The sequence below is a fragment of the Eleutherodactylus coqui genome, chromosome 6, assembly GCF_035609145.1.
Source record: "Eleutherodactylus coqui strain aEleCoq1 chromosome 6, aEleCoq1.hap1, whole genome shotgun sequence".
Classification (NCBI taxonomy): domain Eukaryota; kingdom Metazoa; phylum Chordata; class Amphibia; order Anura; family Eleutherodactylidae; genus Eleutherodactylus; species Eleutherodactylus coqui.
The window spans coordinates 37559086-37577809 of NC_089842.1; the positions used below are offsets into that span (position 1 = coordinate 37559086).

General features: G+C 43.6%; 1 protein-coding gene across 1 annotated transcript; it reads left to right on the forward strand.

Annotated features, from left to right (window-relative positions):
* The first annotated feature begins 581 nt into the window (after positions 1-581).
* On the forward strand, positions 582-18477 carry ATP12A (ATPase H+/K+ transporting non-gastric alpha2 subunit). The gene is made up of 23 exons (XM_066606607.1): positions 582-840; positions 1932-2084; positions 2599-2658; positions 3365-3568; positions 4075-4188; positions 5523-5657; positions 6514-6631; positions 6753-7021; positions 8150-8348; positions 8598-8707; positions 9736-9870; positions 9949-10141; positions 10240-10415; positions 10679-10815; positions 11414-11564; positions 11865-12033; positions 12582-12736; positions 14231-14354; positions 14449-14594; positions 15629-15762; positions 16255-16356; positions 17490-17581; positions 18171-18477. The coding sequence occupies exons 1-23, from the start codon at positions 829-831 to the stop codon at positions 18197-18199; spliced, it is 3117 nt and encodes a 1038-aa protein (XP_066462704.1). The 5' UTR covers positions 582-828; the 3' UTR covers positions 18200-18477.
* Positions 18478-18724: the final 247 nt, after the last annotated feature.

The window sequence follows — 18724 nt, forward strand, 5'->3', positions numbered from 1 at the left end:
ATATGGGCACATCGTGTAAAAGTGCCCTAAAGTCAATCAGTTGGGCTACGCTTGGATACCTCATGCCCCTTTTACAGGAATCCAACAATTGTCGTTTCCCGAGCGAACGATCTGATGACATCACCACCAACATGTTCGCACTTGGGCCGCCTATTTAGACTCTCTTTGAAAATATTTCTGGATAAGCTCAATGTAGAATGGATACTTCTTAAATTAAGTTACATTTTTGTTTCCAACACATATGAAAAAAAATGAAATGTAACATGAAAACTTGACTATGCAACATTTGCAGATGATGCTGAGCCCTCCATGCTTTCAGTGGCCCAGTACTGTATAGCTAACTTTTGTTGACTAGTGGGAAGAATGCGGATGTACTAGGCGTATAGGTATGCATACACATTCCCTTTCATCACAGGGGATGGGAAACTGCGGGAGACGATCTGCAGGTACTATAAAGCTATTTCATGTAGTGATTTTCCACCTGGCCAGGTAATGATTCGGGGTTGGGTTACAGGAGATACCTGTCTGTGAGGAGGAGTCACCAGCAGCAGCTGAGAGCTACAAATAGGACCAGCAGCTCCATGCTACTTACAGGACTCTGGAAGGCTTTCCTATCCTGTGTAAAGATGTCAAGGTGCGGGGAGAACTGCAGCTAACATTGGCTCCTGTTGGGACAGCCAGAACCTCTAAAGCTTTTGCATTTGAACTACCTAGTGGGCGCCCAACTTTGCCAGTTTTGTATTATCACCTGTCTTGGTGTCTTTGTGACTTTATTCCAAAACTGGGCAGCAGGTTTCTGCATCAGAAGTAAAATCAAATAAGGAAAAAATGGGAACTGAGGTAAGTCGCTGGTAGTTACAAAAGTACAAACTAGAGCAAATCTTTACATAAAGACTTGAGAAAACTCTGATTCTGGGATTGCTTCTGTGACTCAATGGTGATAATAAGAAGCATTTATATTCCGATACATGGTAATCATTGTAATCCCCTTATCTCCCGATACACTTCATATCCTCCTTACAAGCAGCTACAGCTGATTTACTACAAACTGCATAGTAAATGATTAGACAGTGACTTTACAGCCATCACTCACCACACTGCGGATCTATGTCTTTTCTATAGTGGTCCAACATAGGGTTTATGTGCCAGGAGTTTGATGTATGAAGTTCTTCTCATTTTCACTGGTGATTCACTCTTATATCCCGATATACAAGAGCTGTGGATGCGGATTAATTGTTATAGCAATACATGTGCAGGCGATCTTTTCAATATGTTGCATTACAACCAGGTCAGGTCACTTAGATGTCTTATCTTTCGTAACTATTTGTTAGGTTTCCATAGTGTTACGTGTGGTTATTTTATCCAGACATTTCACAGTGATCTAAGATTTCAAGGAAAACCGAAATCAACAAATGTTTGTTTGTTACCACTTATTACAAAATCATTGCACTAAACCCGCCTGCTGTCACTTTTTCCTGGAGGACACTCCAGCATCATTAATTGTCTTCTATCTAGCCTCCTAAGTAGTGTTGGGTGAACTTAACCAGTAGAAGCCCTTTTCGGGTTGAACTTTGCTAAAAGTTCAGTCTGGCATGAAACTGAATTGAACTTTTAGCAAAGTTCTACTCGAAACAGGGTTCTACTGATTCGGTATGCTCAACACTCGTGCTGACCACTGGTGTATAGTACTGTCCAAGAGCCATAAAAGCCTTGTATCACACTACTATGTAAGAACTTTTATGACTCTTAGATCATGTTTTACACCAGGCAAGGGGTTTTGGTGAACTTCTGGTTCATTTCAAACGAATTTGGACCGAACAGAACTTTTTACAAAAGTTCGGCAAACTTTTCAAAAGTTTGGCAAACTTTTCAAAAGTTTACTCAATACTATTTGTGTCACTGCTAAAGTCTATGCTATGCTGGTGTTGCAGGAGAAGTCTGATGTTTACACTGTGGACATGAATGGAGTAAAAGACATGGAATATGCAGAGAAGACAGTGGAAGAAAACTTAGATCCGGATGTGAAGAAGAAAAAAAAGAAGAAAGGCAAGAAGGTTGATGATCTGAAACAAGAGCTTGAGTTGGTGAGGAAGTCTTCATACTGAACCCAACATTCCCTACAGTGTCCAGTATTATATCAAGTCTGTATGTTACATGGGTCATGTATGTGTAATATATATTAGAATGTTTAGACTTCTCTATATAGATAGGTATCCTTCTCCATGCTGCGCTGCTTCCTCCAACCCTCAGCTTTGTACAATGCAGCATTTGATGTGAACTAGTCAGGCTTGTGCTCTTTGTATGCAGAGTAGGTCACAACAGTTTTGGTCTACTGTAATTTACATTTTGGGGGGTTTCACAAGTTAGAAGAATGAACAGGGTTGTCCCTTGTCATGCTATTGTATCCAGATGCTTCCTTAGTATTGACTTTGTTAATGATCCCAAACATGATCAAGTGATTGATCATAAAACATATATAGCTAGCCATTAACTTGGAGAGAAATGAGTATATAGATATGGTAGCAATTCTGTATCATGCTGATATACCAGCAGACTTTTGTTTTATGTTCATGGTTTTATCTTGTGCTTTACTTTCAGGATGATCATAAACTTGGCATTGAGGAACTTGAATCAAAATATGAAACAAGTCTTTTCAAAGTGAGTAAATAGCAAGCAGGTCCACCGCGGGTCATGATCCATTTAACAAGCTTGGCAGAGACTTTATGATTCCGTAGGCATTTGCCTGTGACAAGTGGCTTCATCTAGCTTGTTCCCTGCTGGCGACACGTGTCTGTCACAAACGACTGCTTATGGCGGTTATTACTTTGCTGCTGTTGAGATACAATCAAAAGATGTAATCCCCATGACCTGCAGGATATTGCACTGGTTAATCAGTACTCAAAATTACGGTGAGAATTCTGCATTCTGAAGACAAGTTTATAGTCAATGGAAACCAAAAACGGAACAAGACGTTTCCAGAGATGTTATCGCAGTCACCTTCTGCTGTTGTCTCTTTACTGGGCTCAAACAGCAAAAGTACCAAAAGTTATATGAACACAAGGATTAAAAGAGTTGTTCCTCCTCTAACCGTGCAGTGGCTCAGGTTGGTACTGCAGGCTCAGTCCTATTGAAGTGAATGGGACTCAGCCTGCAGTACCAACTCCGGCCACTGCACAATGTACAGCGCAGTCTACTTCCTGCAGCAAAATCTGTACATATGCACCCTATGATTTGTGTGATGAGTTCAACTAGTTCTTGGCCTCTATTCGCGAGCACTGTTCCTGCTGGCCATATATAAAAGCATTATATTGAGATTCATGTTGTGTAGTGAACAAACGTTGCTTTTTTTCTTTCTTCCTAACAGGGGCTCACCAGTGCAAAAGCAGCAGAGATTCTGGCTCGTGATGGTCCCAACGCACTAACACCCCCTAAAGGCACTCCAGAAATCGTTAAGTTCATGAAGCAGATGATAGGTGGCTTCTCCCTCTTGCTGTGGGCCGGAGCCATACTTTGCTGGATCGCATATGGAATTCAATATGCTCAGGACAATTCTACACCCCGTGACAATGTAAGCAGCATAGTTTCATTTTCTTTATGTCATTATGGTTCCTATGGACCCCATATATATGTTGACAGATTCCACACATGTATTATTGGTGGCATAGACTAAAAGATCAGCAATCGAATGTCTAAGTCCAGATATCATATGTTTCAAAGTAATAAATAGATTTAACTGCAAATGGTGAGAAAGTCAGACTCAAGCTCTCCGACCTCTGTGTAGTGGCCGGTACTTGTAACTGCAGGCTGGGAGCTCATTAAAATCAATGCGAGCTATACCTGTAGATACAAGCGCTGACCATTACACAGGGGTGAAACAGTAGCTTCTGTCCCGTCCGTATTCCTGTGTGTTGTGGTGCTGACAGTGGGTGTCCGATCAGCCGGGGTCCCAACGATGGACCCCAGCCAGTCAACTATTGATATAATCTGGGCAGACATAATTATGCAGGCAGGGTTATGGGTATGGTTATGGGGCACTAACCTACACCTCTTATGTTATGTTTCCCTCCTTCTCAGCTGTATCTGGCTATTGTCCTGGCAGTGGTTGTCTTCCTCACCGGCTGTTTCGCATATTTCCAAGAGGCTAAAAGCACTAACATCATGGCAAGCTTTAATCAGATGATCCCACAGGTGAGTGCCTATCTATCCCATGGTCCCCTGAATTCTCTGTGTGCTAAGGTTTTGACTCAAAGGAAAGATGGAAGAACCATGTATATAACAGGCAAGTGTGAAAGTATATAGGGGGTCGAGACAAATACTTACTCGTTCAGCTGGCAGCTATATAAAGTGTATGGGCAACTTTAAAGGGGTTGTCTAGTTGTAAACTATTGATGACCTCTCTGCAAGATAGGTCATCAGCAGTAAATTCCAATTCCAAAAAAGTTGGGAGACCAATTGCTGGACTTTGGGGCAAGGAATGTTGTCCCATTCTTGTCTGATGTAGGATTCTTGCTGCTCAGCAGTCCTGGGGCGTCTTTGCTGGATATTTGGTTCATTTCATAATGCACCAAGTGTTTTAGTAAAAGGTCTGAACTGCAGACAGCCAGTTCAGCCCCCGGACTCTCCTTCTGCAAAGCCATGCTATAGTGATGGATGTAGTATGTGGTTTAGTGCTGTCTTGTTGAAACATGCAAGGCCTTCCCTGAAAGAGACATTGTCTGGATGGGAGCATATGTTGTTCTCAAACCTCTATAAACTGCTCAGCATGCCTTTCATGATTTATAAGCGTCCCATGCCATAGACACTAATGCAGCTCCATACCATTATAGATGCAAGCTTTTGAACTGTAAGCTGATAGCAAGTTGGATGGTCCCTCTCCTCTTGAGTCCACAGGACATGGCATCCATGATTTCCAAAAACAATTTCAAATTTTGATTCATCTGACCCCAGAACAGTTTTCCACTTTGCCTCAGTCCATTTTAAATTAGTTTTGGCCCAGAGAAGACGCTGGCTTTTCTGGATTGTTAAGGATTAGAAAACCATGGCTGCAGTCTTCTAAAAATGGCCCCAGACTATCCACAGAACCTCAGCCCTTGTGTTGCATCTGAGCCCCTTAACTTCAATGGTGGTGAGCTGCAATACCAAAGACAACCCATGGATGTGTGTGGTAGTATTTCTGGAAGAAAGAGCCATGTCTCTGTAGTCTCTGTTTACATCTTTGTTAGAAGCCTCCATCGCAGATCCCATTAATGAAAAAAAGAGTGGAAAGAATAGCTCAGCATTCTTTGCTTTTTTTCCCAATACTATGATGAAACTTGATGGACTTAATTATAGTCAATTGAGTCTGTTGGGCACTGTTCATGTCAGTCATAGGACGGATCCATCCCCTGCTTGCATTCCTCTAATGAAACAGAACAATTGGAATGCCCAACATGGATATGAACAGAACCTAACAGGTTCTCATGTATGTTTACAATGCAGTCGTAGATTACAGAAAACAATGACCCTTATTTATGTGTCTTCAGCAAGCTATCGTTACCCGGGATGGAGAAAAGCTAGAGGTCCCAGCGACGGAGCTTGTAGTAGGAGATCTGGTGGAAATTAAAGGTGGAGATCGAATCCCAGCAGATCTCAGGCTTGTCTATGCTCAAGGCTGCAAGGTAATAATCACTACTAGATAAGAAGCTTTGCATTCTTTGAAGAGGAACTGTACTTTTAACTAACTTTTGACATGTCATAGAGACATGTCAAAAGTTTTGATCAATGGAAGTCCCGCTGCTAAGATCTTTGCTGATTGCAAGCATGAGGCAACTGCAGTGCTAACCTGAGTGCTGTGCCTCTTCGGCTGTCTTTCTTATTTACCAGCTCCTCCCAGCAGCTGAAGATGGGTGCATAATAGCCTATTGGTGCATAGTAACACTATCTTCAGCTGCCACAGGGAAACGGGAAGTAACGAAAGCAGTTGAAGTTGAGTAGGACTTGAGTAGCCCCCTTGTTTTAGTGATCAAGCAGGGGTCTCAGCATCTGGATTTGCATTGAGCAAAACTTTTCACATAGTCAAAAGTTAGTTAAAAGTGCAATTACTGTTTAAGCAAAGACCCATTTAATGAAAAGTAAAGAGGTCAGTCATAACCATTGGGTTAAATTTACATAGATTACTTACATAGAAAAGGAGCTCTTTAAGTAGTTAAGAGTTTACCTAGTGGGCTCTCAAGTTTATAGCCCCCTGTACTAATATTATGGGAGGCCATACCATGTTTTCGCCATCCTGCTGAAGGGCGCAGCTAGAGCTCCATCTCAGTAGCTTACCCCCAGCATCATCATCAGGTTCAAAGCAGTTACAGCCAGAAAGAACTTGCCATATTTTGCATTGCTCTGCTCTCCAATTAGTATACTGTATCATACACCCAGGATCTCCATAACTTGTTTTGTAAGTATTCAGGCGATGAACACAATGGATTTAGACTAATTATGTAACTACTACGAGTCAGAATTTCATCTTTGGCTCTATTTCAGGTGGACAATTCATCTCTAACTGGAGAGTCAGAGGCTCAATCGCGATCCTGTGAATTCACACATGACAACCCTCTTGAGAGTAAAAACATCGCCTTCTACTCTACCATCTGCCTAGAAGGTAAAGACATGACCCATACGTCATCTGAGGTCTGAAGACGATTGATTTGTTTAGAGCTGTCGGACAGTTGTGGTGGAAATTGGGACTATTTTCAAGAGCCCTTACAAGTTCTCTTCTATAGGTACAGCGAAAGGTTTCGTGATAAATACTGGCGACAGGACGATTATTGGTCGGATTGCTTCGCTGACATCCGGAGTTGGGAATGAGAAGACCCCCATTGCTGTGGAGATTGAGCACTTTGTGCACATCGTGGCTGGTGTGGCCGTGTCTGTTGGAGTTCTGTTCTTCATCATTGCAATGTGTATGGGATACACGGTTCTCAACTCCATTATTTTCCTTATTGGCATCATTGTGGCCAATGTGCCTGAGGGACTCCTTGCCACCGTGACAGTGAGTACTTGTTTTTGGACATAAGAGAAGTAAACAATTCTAGAATGGGCCGTGTAGGACTTCAGCAATCCTTCAAAAATGATCACATACTGTATGTCAGTTAGCCTAAAGACATCAGTGTTATTACTTAGTATGCTATGCTTAAAGGGGTTGTATGACATAAGAAAGAGGTCCGGGACAAGGTGATTTGGTACCATAAGCAGGTTTGGCAAATTGCATGCCCGCTTCCTGCAACCCCCAAAAGCAATGAAAAGAAACAAATACAAACAGAATAAATATTTAATCTGGTTACTTACTTTACTTTTCTTCTCCATTTGGCACAGACCGCCCTGGCAATTTCTTCCAAAGACTGTCTAGACTATAGTAGGTGCAACAGTAGCAGTTGCACTCAGACACTGGACCTATATGCGGCCGAAAGACCCCTCTGTCACAAAAGAAGACTCTAGTATTCTAAATGACAGAAGGCTGGATGGCCCTGTTGCAAATTTTGTACTGGCCCCCAGATCAGACCCCGTAATGAATATAGCCCTAGTCTCCTTTCAGACCTCAGACTTAACCGCAAAAAATAAATTTACTCACCTCTCCTCATTCCTTCTCTCCTGGTGCCACTCCCGCCACTCTGTGCATACTTTGCAAGTCGCCACTGTGTCCTCCTCTGCTGCGAGCAATGTGCCATGTCTTGACGCTGATATGCATGTCATCTTGACATGGGTGGCATCAGAACTCAGTGCAGTGCCAGCGCCCGGAGCAGAGGAGGACCTGCTGGGAGTGAGGAGTGGTGAGCAATACAAATCATGCTCACCATTCCTGGAGACTCCAGTAACAATGAGCCCTTCAATCACTGATGGAAGTGCCCATTGTATAGCATATTAAGTGTTACCAATAAAACTGGGCCCTCTTCGCACTTGGGGTGAGGTGGTGCTAGGTGGTCATCTACCCTCACCTACCCTTCGTCACAGCCCTGATTAAAACCATTCTTTCCCATAGGCAGCCATGTTTTTCTAAACTGGCTCGCTCTTCTAATCCACCTTATGAAGAGTGGGCCAGTCCAAAAATGAGAAGGATTTTGATGACTTTAGGTGTACACAGCGGAGGCAGATTTGACTGGTGCAATTTGTTATCTTTTAGGTAACACTTTCTCTAACTGCAAAACGTATGGCAAAAAAGAACTGCCTTGTGAAGAACTTGGAAGCTGTGGAGACACTCGGCTCAACCTCCATCATCTGTTCTGACAAAACAGGAACCCTGACTCAAAACAGAATGACTGTGGCCCATCTATGGTTTGATGGTCATATCCACGCAGCTGACACAAGTGAAGAACAAGAACGTACGTGTGTAAATCATACAACAACAGCTTTCGACTTCTGCTTCCTTTGGGCGCTTTTTGTAGCTGGTTCTGGAATCACTCAACTCTCTTTGAAAAATGCTTGAAGACTAATATTTGAGCAATGTTCCTATGAGATGAAATCTTAAGTCTGGGGAATTATGGGTGGAGATGAAACGGTACTTGATGCTAACACACTGTTGCTTTATGAGAGGTCATAGCATGGTTTAAAAGAGAGGTTTATCTCTACAGATCATGCATTTGAGCAGACATCGGGGACGTGGAGAGCCTTGAGCAAAATCGTGACTTTGTGTAACCGTGCCGAGTTCAAGGCTGGACAGGAAGATTTGCCAATCATGAAGGTATGATCACTCTATTACTGTAGCTATATATCAGCTGAGGGTGTCCTTTAAAGAGGACCTGGCACCACATTTTTGGCCATGAAACCACCACCACGCCATTACACCCAAAAATAATCATTTATACAGGAACATCATTAAATCTGCTGCAGCAGAAAATGAAGTTCTAAAATAGCATGTTAATTACCTGTGAATGGTCATCCGGGTGGTCCATCTTTCTTGCATAGTGAGGCAGTCCAGTGCTTAAACATGCCCCTCCTGGTTTAAACATGCCCCTCCTTGGACTATAGTAGCGTCAGCTGCCACATTATAGGGACCACTTCCAATTTAACGACCTGGGGACCCTACAGAAAAGCCCAGATCATGACTTGTGGGGTGGAAGGGGTGAAGACTGAAGTTCTTTGGTTCTCGCCTCTGGATTTGGCCCTAAGTCAACCCAACGTCGGGCATAGTGAATCCACATCTGGTAGTTTTGACAAAATGTTATTACAAGCCAGGTCCTGTGCATGCATAGTGTTGAGGCCAGTTTACTACATACCTGTGGGACATCAATCAGGCCATAAATGCAGCAATCCTGGTCTGTCTCTTGAGGGAACCTATCATGACCTCTATTCAGTCTTTCTGTATGCATGCTCTCCCATAGAGTTGAAAGGGAGAGCGCACGCACAGAGTAGACTGAAAAGAGTTACGCTGTTGGTGCGCATCGATTTCAGGGGGACAAATTGCAGAAACAGGGTGCCCGGTGAGAATTAAACACCACTCCCCAGGCTTCCTGTTCTACGACCTTGGAACACCATGGGGCTTAAAAGTCGTTACAGGTTCTATTTAAGGGGAGCTGGACTGCCAAGATGACTATTCAAGTTAACATAGAGAGTATTATAACTATTTTATAACTTCATTTCATACTTTAGACAGGTAATACAGGGTCATCCTTAGAAACCAATTACCATTGGGTAGCGGTTTAGGGGCCTAAAATGTGATGACAGGTTCCTTTTCAGATAAATAATTAACCCTCCTCTTGGTCTCTGCAGAAAATTGTCGTTGGAGATGCTTCTGAGACAGCCCTCTTAAAATTCTCAGAGGTACTCACTGGGAATGTAATGGAGAGTCGGAGTCAGAACAGGAAGGTCTGTGAAGTCCCATTCAACTCCACCAACAAGTTCCAGGTATGAGATCTTACTGGCCCAACACACATACAGACACAGGTGTCGCTAAAGCTAATTGGAGGATACTTCTATTTACAGCTCTCAGTACATGAGACCGATGATCCCCATGACCAGAGATTCTTGCTTGTCATGAAAGGTGCCCCTGAGAGAATATTAGACAAATGCTCAACCATTATAATGGGAGGCAAGGAGCTGCCACTGGACGAGTCCATGAAGGATGCCTTCCAGACGGCTTATATGCAGCTTGGTGGACTTGGCGAGAGAGTATTGGGTAAAACACAAATTACTATAGTATAAGAAAAGGAGACAAAATACATACAAGTTCCGTTTTATTCTTCAGTTGCTCACATCACAGTTCTTGTCTTCTAGGATTTTGCCATTTCTACCTCCCGGTAGATGAATATCCCTCTTCTTATGAATTTGACATAGAGAACATGAATTTTCCAACCTCAAACCTTTGCTTTGTTGGGCTCCTGTCCATGATAGATCCTCCTCGTTCAACAGTGCCAGATGCTGTTTCAAAGTGTCGGTCAGCAGGAATTAAGGTAGGATTAATCATTAGATACAGTATTTTGCATAGTGCATCACCTACCTTATGTGCTCTGCATGGGAGAGGCAATGTACTTTGATTTGGCTTAATGCCATTAGAGGTGGCAATCTATGTATCACTGGAGATGAATGAACTTTTCCAAATGATGTATATGTAGGTGGTGAACAGTCTCCATGGCTGTGTATATATACTGTAATGGACAGCCACTGTCTGCATTTTGTGTCCTTGTGATGAAACAGACTGCTTTATTTCCCACAGGTTATAATGGTAACTGGAGACCATCCAATAACAGCAAAGGCTATAGCTAGAAGCGTCGGAATCATTTCAGAAGGGAGTGAAACGGTGGATGATATTGCCAAACGTCTTAACATTTCAGTGGAGCAGGTTAATAAGCGGTAAGATCCTTTTTCTGCATTGGTAAATGTCCCGCATGATGTTCCATAGACTTAAAGACACTCTCTAGTTTCAGGAGAAAGTCGGTCCCAAGACAGGAGGGTGAGTGGGGCATATTACTTGCAGTTGTTCTCTGCCTCCCCTCCAATCCGCTGGTTGTAGGCCCCATTTTCAGCCATTCAAGATGCTGAATTTTATGACTACCTGATGCATATTGTGCACTGCTGTCTGATTGGCTATTGTTGATCACATGGGCAACTCTGGCCAATCAGACAGCAAATATAGTGCATTGGCAATCTAACACTAGCAATGCACTGTGGAGATAAGGTAGTCTGAAGATTGTATAGAGTATAGACCATCTTAAATGACCAAGAATGGAACCTAGAGCTGGTGTATTGGAGGGACGGTGGAGAAGAACAACTGCAGCCAATATACACCCTGCCCTCTCTGGGCCTGGGACAGAATTTTGGCCTGAAATCGGATGACTGATTTAATTATGTCATACAGATGAAGGTGTGCAGGAATTGTTAGACCATATGACTGAAGTGTGCAACTTTTGCCCAACTTTGAGTACTGACCTGTTATTTCTTTCTGGCACAGAGACGCAAAGGCGGCTGTGGTGAATGGTGGAGAACTGAAAGACATGAATAGTGAAGAGCTGGACGAAATTCTAATCAATCATTCTGAGATTGTATTCGCCAGGACCTCCCCTCAACAGAAGCTGATCATAGTGGAAGGCTGTCAAAGACAGGTGAGAGGGATTTTCCACTAGCATATAGTGTCCAGATTTAGGCTGGGCATCTACACTGCGGTAACTGCGTGAGTTCAAAACCCTACCATCCATGGCTCCAAAAACTTGCCAACATGAGCAGCAAGACCGTGTGGCTATTGATTGCCATGGGCAAGCAGGGTTTCAAAAATATGCAGTTACCGTAGAATGGAAACCCAAGCCAACAGATTGAGGTCACTTATAAGATGAAATTCTATCTCATTGACATTACCCTGATGTTCCTTTGACTATGATAGACTAATGCCGTACTCTGTGTTCCAGAACTTTGTGGTTGCCGTGACCGGTGATGGTGTTAATGACTCTCCAGCTCTGAAGAAAGCAGACATTGGTATTGCCATGGGTATTTCTGGTTCAGATGCTGCCAAGAATGCTGCGGACATGATTTTACTAGATGATAACTTTGCTTCTATTGTCACCGGAGTCGAAGAAGGTAAAAAGTGTTCCTTGTCGGGATGTACAATTGTGAACATTAGAAACATTAAGTTCAAGGCGGTTGATGAGGTCTTCATGCTTTGTGCCAGAACTGATAAGGTGGTGTTCAGATTGTTTTTAGATAGCATTGTTAGGTTATGGTTGGTGTGAGCCAGGTGACAGGTGTGGAATGTGATGCTGTATATAAAAAGACTTTACGAAGATTTACCAAGTAAACCTGCATCTGGGAAGTTAGCCCAACTTGTGTCTGACTGAAGACTCCGGCAACATGTGAACACAGCCTTACTTTCCCTAGGTTTTCGTACTTGTGTAACAAAATCTTTGGATGATCATGATACAAGAGTTAAAAAGTTGCAGTTTTACATCACTGGAACAGTAAATCATAAAAGTTTAGAACTCGTATATCAAAATCATCCCGGGTCAAGAACTGGCATAAGTGACATGACGTGGAGTGTAGGATCTGGGGAGCATTACTACTATTACACCCATGCACTTGTATTGGAGATGGGATATTTCAGGGTTCTCATTGCTGGTCTCATTTCACAGGTCGTTTAATTTTTGACAATATTAAGAAGTCCATTGGCTACACCCTCACCAAGAACATTGCTGAGCTCTGCCCCTTTCTGATTTACATCATTGCTGACGTCCCGCTGCCTATCGGCACCATCACGATCCTGTTCATTGACCTGGGCACAGACATTGTGAGTATGGGTGCTTATCAAACAGAAGAAAAATAAACTGGACTGCTGGACTTGTAAAAATATATATATATTTATTTAATATGAGAAAGTCATATTATAAAGATGGGAAAGCCTGCAAAAATTGGGAAAAACCAGTTTTTTTTTCCATTTTTTTCCCCCAAAGCTATTTTTATGTCATATAGTTTGAATACCCTGTCATAGATATATTATTTGTAGAGATGAGTGAACCTACTCGGCCACGCCCCTTTTTCACCCGAGCACTGCGATTTTCGAGTACTTCCGTACTCGGGCGAAAAGATTCGGGGGGCGCCGTGGGTGAGTGGGGGGTTGCAGCGGGGAGTGGGGGGGGGAGGGAAAGAGAGCTCCCCCCTGTTTCCCGCTGCTACCCCCCGCTCCGCCATGCCTCCTCCCGCCCCCCGGCGCCCCCCGAATCTTTTCACCCGAGTATGGAAGTACTCGAAAATCGCAGTGCTCGATCGAGTAATTACTCGAAACGAGTATACTCGCTCATCTCTAATTATTTGTCATTGGAAAAGAACATTTTCTACACACTTTAAAAAAAAAAATTTTTAGAAAAAAATGGCTTTGGAAAAAAAAACTGTTTTTTTCAGTCCATGTCTCAACTATAGATGTCCCTGTAACAGGTGACATCATGGCGCATATGTTGAAGACGCAAGGAAACCAAGGGCGATAGGCAGCTCTCACGGAGCGATGCTTGATAAAAAATGAAAAAAACATTATATCCGTACAGAGGAGGCCAAAACGTCATCAGCAACATTGCAACGACCACCATGTGTGCAATGACACTCCGACTAGAGATAAGCGAGCACGCTCGGATAAGTCAGTTACTCTCGTGTAACCGCATTCTCTCTCACACTCTCCCCCGCTGCCCCCCCCCCCCTCCCCCCTGAGCATGCTCGGACAAGAATGCAGTTACTCGAGAAGAGCGAGGCTCGCTCATCTCTAACTCTGACATAAGGACAGGAAGAATGGACTTAGACATGCAATAATGAAAAAGGTGTATAAAATAATCACAGTAATATGGAAACTGTGAGAAGTAATTTCCATAAGAAAAAAAACACAACGACACGTGAAAAAGATAACGATAAAATAAAAAACTAGTAAAAAGGAACATGACAGTGAATAAAGAGGAGATATTTAGGTATAGGCCAGGGGCGTAACTATAGAGGGTGCAGGGGATGCGGTTGCACCCGGGCCCAGGAGCCTTAGGGGACCCATAAGGTCTCTCTTCTCCATATAGGGAGCCCGGTACTATGAATAAAGCATTATAGTTGGGGGCCCCATTCCAGGTTTTGCATTGGGGCCCAGGAGCTTCAAGTTACGCCTCTGATATAGGTGCTTGTATGAGCGGCTGCGTGCAGCTCCTCCAATGCACATGCAGAGTTTACACTGTAGTTACGTATCATAGAAGCTCTTCTTCATTTGATCCTCAACAATCCAGAAGGTTTCTAAGTACGACGGATGTTTCCACAGATCCCATCGGTTTCATTTGCCTATGAGAAGGCAGAGAGAGACATTATGAACAAGAAACCCCGCAGGAAGAATGTGGACAGACTGGTCAACCAGCAGCTGGCACTCTATGCCTATATACAGATCGGTGAGTCTACTGCATGGGCATCAAGGTATATATCGAAGATACATACAGTATGATAATTAACTGTGTCTAATCCAGAGCCCTTCTTTATACCCAGGGATTATACAGTCTGTTGGAGCTTTTCTGAATTACTTCACTGTTCTGGCTGAACAAGGCTTTCTGCCCTATACATTGCTGGGAATCCGTGTCAAATGGGAGGATACTAACAATCAGGATCAGGTGGACAGTTATGGGCAAGAATGGGTAAGCTCTTATTGTTGGCCGTTTAGTCATTCATGACCCTCGGTAACTCCAGAGGCAAGCTCCCTCCATGTTTTTCGGGTTTGCACTGCTTCTTTCAGTTGGTTGATATCCATGCCAGTATCAGCTTTGACAGTATCGGCCATCATGTTCTTCGGTGGCCAGGTCATACACTAGACTCTATCCTTATGATTAAAGTAACCCTCCAGTCCTGGACAAACCGAGATGGTACATTGTGTCTAGCAGATACGCAGCGGAGCCCTGGTGGTGCATTGGTAGTTGAAGACACTGTAGACAGCATGATTGGCCAGTTCTGCTCATGTGAGAGAAGTGGCAATTGCTGAATTGTTTGGTTCTTGCTATTAAAGTTACAAGTTCTTCTGCAAGATAATGTGGCATCCAGTGTCTACTTCTGGATGTGACTGGATAGCTTTGGTCGCCAGGTTATCTATCCCAAAGGTCCGACCAAATGCCGATGAGTAGTTACCAATAGCCAAGGTACTGTCTGGTTTAACAAAGACACCTGTCCAGGTGTTGGGCCCTGCATGGCCAACACCTACGTTACATGATCTCACTTCCATTTCACGTCTTTCTGTAAGTAGAGGTCACATGACAGGAAGTCCATGCTCAGAAGAGTTGGTTCGTTCATCTTACCATGGGTGCCACAGAAGTAGCACCATTTTTTTTATGACTGCTCTTTTCAGAAAGAGAAAAGGAGGAAACAAAGCAAATATCATGGTGTCATTGTCACAGCCATTTAAATGGTTGCTAATCTTTCCACAAACTTTGCATACTGCAATAACATGTACGGGAGACATCATAGCAGCTAGCCTCCACCCACCAGCTCAGAGAGAACTGAGAATTAGGGATGGGGCCTGCAGAATGAAAAAAGGGGAAAAATGCAGAATGCAAGCCATATAATGACCAGATATAGTTATAGTGTTATTCCTCATGTACAAACGACGGCTAATTCTGAACAGTCATCACACCCGCGGTACGCACCTGTCCCTCATCATGTGTCGCCTGTCTTGTTGCAGACGTTTTGTCAGAGGCAGTTCCTGGAATGGACAGTGTACACGGCTTTCTTTATCAGTATCGTTGTGGAGCAGCTGGCAGATCTTATCATCCGGAAGACCAGAAGAAACTCACTTTTTCAACAAGGGTTCTTTGGGTAAGTTGGCATGATTCTTTAGGATCAGGGGTGTAACTATAGAGGATGCAGGGGATGCAGTTGCACCCGGGCCCAGGAGCCTTAGGGGGCCCATAAGGCTTCTCTTCTCCATATAGGGAGCCCAGTACTATGAATAAAGCATTATAGTTGGGGGCCCTGTTACAGGTTTTGCATTGGGGCCCAGAAGCTTTAAGTTATGCCTCTGTGCAGCATGGTTTAGGTATGGGTACGGGTACAGATACAGATAGAGGGGGGGGGGGGACCAGCTCACGTTTTGCATCAGGGCCCCTGAGCCTTTAGTTACGCCCCTGTTTAGGATACAATCTTGGCTCACAATTTCTAACAAAAGCAAATACACATAGCTACGAAAAAAGATGGCGACATCAACTGTATAGTGGAATATGTAGAAGCCCTCAAGCATTATTAAGATAATTACTTATTGGCTGTTTGACCCTGATCCCTTCTTACTCTTCTCTTTCTGTATTTTTGCAGTAACAAATTTCTCTTGATGGGTTTGGCATCACAAATCATCATTGGAGCTTTTCTGTCTTACTGCCCAGGCATGCCGTACGCCTTGAAGTTTACACCATTAAGGTGAGGTTTGGTTCTTGAAGACTCCGGTTTCAGCAACAATATGGACTCGATAGTGAAGTTTATGGATATGTGCTGTTCTGATTTCATGGGATAGTGAATAGCCATGTTGTAGAGTGATAGAAATTGTGATATTAAAAGGTCATGGGGATATCTCCCGAGGCGTTCTCAGAGACCTTCCCGGTGACATATAAGTGGCCTTAAAGCAGATGGGTTTAAGGGTACTTTTATATGGACTGATAGTCGCCTGACTGATTGCTCAAAAGAGTGTTTACACGAGAGGACAGTTGCCCATAATCAGTCAGTTGTTCATGTATGAACCACTGCCTGTATACTCTGAATGGAACCGGGTGGCTGGAAGAGATCTCTGGCACGCTCCAGTCATCCTATTGAAGTGAATGGAGCCTTGGTGCACGACCACCTGCCCCCATACACTTCGAGACAAGCCATGACTGGAGCGCCAGTATGACCAGTAAAATGAGACAACCCCTTTAAGTGCGTCCTCCTCTGTCCTTAGACACAACATACAGATTGACATTTGTCAGACATGCCTCTTACTTTCCTCTGACAGTGGCTTATTCCCCTCTCCACATTGAAAACACATACATGTATATGGGGAACTCAGGATGTTGTTCAGCTTGCAGCTCTCTAAGGGTGCTATTATACAAGGGCTAGTGGATGCCGCTAGCACTTATGTTTTCCCGACAATTGCCAGGCTGAACCTGCAAGCGTAGGTTTGTCTGCTTATTGCTGGGCAGCTTAAGACTAGATGCACAGGGGCAAATTTTGGTTATATACATGGATGTTTTTTCACAGGGACTCTTGGTCCGCATTAAAAAATCTCATGGCATGTCCTTTTGTTGTCCGTTTTACATCCGAGAATGACATGCAATGCCCCTGAATATGCATGGTTTGTGTACACTTTACAGCACACAGATTTGTTTTAATGCCAAATGTTACAAAAAATGCATTTTTGTGGCTTTCCTTTTTTCGTTTTTTTTGTGGCATGGACATTCAGTTTTTTCATTCAGATGACTATACTGTAAATCTTGCTCTACTTGGCCTTGTTAGCACTGTTTGTCCTGTAGTATCCTGCAATGTTGTAATGTTACCTTCTCTGCTCTTCTTGTGCGCAGGGCTCAGTACTGGTTTGTGGCGGCTCCATATGCCATTCTGATCTTTGTATATGATGAGATCCGTAAATTGTTCATCAGGAAATATCCCGGCAGTAAGTATCCACAAATAACATATACACCCCCACCAAAGAGGTGTACGGCTGCTTTCATACATGAGCTGGGGATTCCACGTTCCTGCTCCGTTCGGAATCCCTGCAGCTGAATGGTTCTGTCTGTGGACGGAACCAAACAGAGCTGGGCAGATCCCATTAGCTATAATGGGGTCCACCCCAGAGGCGTAACTTGAAGCTCCCGGGCCCCGATGCAAAACTTGTAACAGGCCCCCAACTATAATGCTTTACTCATAGTACTGGGCTCCCTATATGGAGAAGAGGCCTTATGGGCCCTCTAAGGCTCCTGGGCCCGGGTGTAACCGCATCCCCTGCATCCTCTATAGTTATGCCCCTGGTCCACCTGCTTTTCACCCAGTTGCCCGGTTTCGGGACAGAAGAAAAAGCACTGCATGCAGCACTTATCCTTCCGGTATTTGCAGCTGGATCTGCGACGGAATCTCCGGCCGGAGGTTCCAACGCAGAGGTGAAAGCAGCCTAACTGCAGCCTGTGAGTTGCTGTGTACTGGGATTAAGGTCTGTCCACTTCAGAGTTACTTGTCAGAGTTAACCCGTCTTCCCTCTTTTCCAGGCTGGTGGGACCAGAACATGTATTACTAGGCTGGCTGGACCGTTTTGGACCTTTCCTGGTGGTGTGGACTTACGTCACTGCTATTACACCCATCCTGTTTGTTGACCAAATCAGGAGAATAAACTCATGTATCATAGCTGTAATGTATAAAGTTATATAAGGAAGAAGAATATTTTAACTAAATAGTGTTATGTATAAAGTGTGTCGCTCCGTTACTTGCAAAGTACTGGAAATGTAGATTTTGTTTATAGTTGCAGCTTTTTATTTCTTGACCAAATGGTGTTAATAAAAAATTTTTTTATATCGATGTACCTTTTTTTTAGTGAATGAAAAACAAAAATGTGTATATGATACATAAAAAGGTTGTTTCTGGTATAACCCTTTAAATTTATCACCTATCCTCCAGGTGAAAAATGTTGCTTCGGTAGGGGTCTCACTAATTCCAACAACTGGGGTCCCATCGCTGCACCCACCTACAGTGATGTTGGAGTGAATGCAGCTGTGGTCAAGCATGAGTGGCTCAGTTCAATGCATTTCAGCGAGGCTGACAGAAA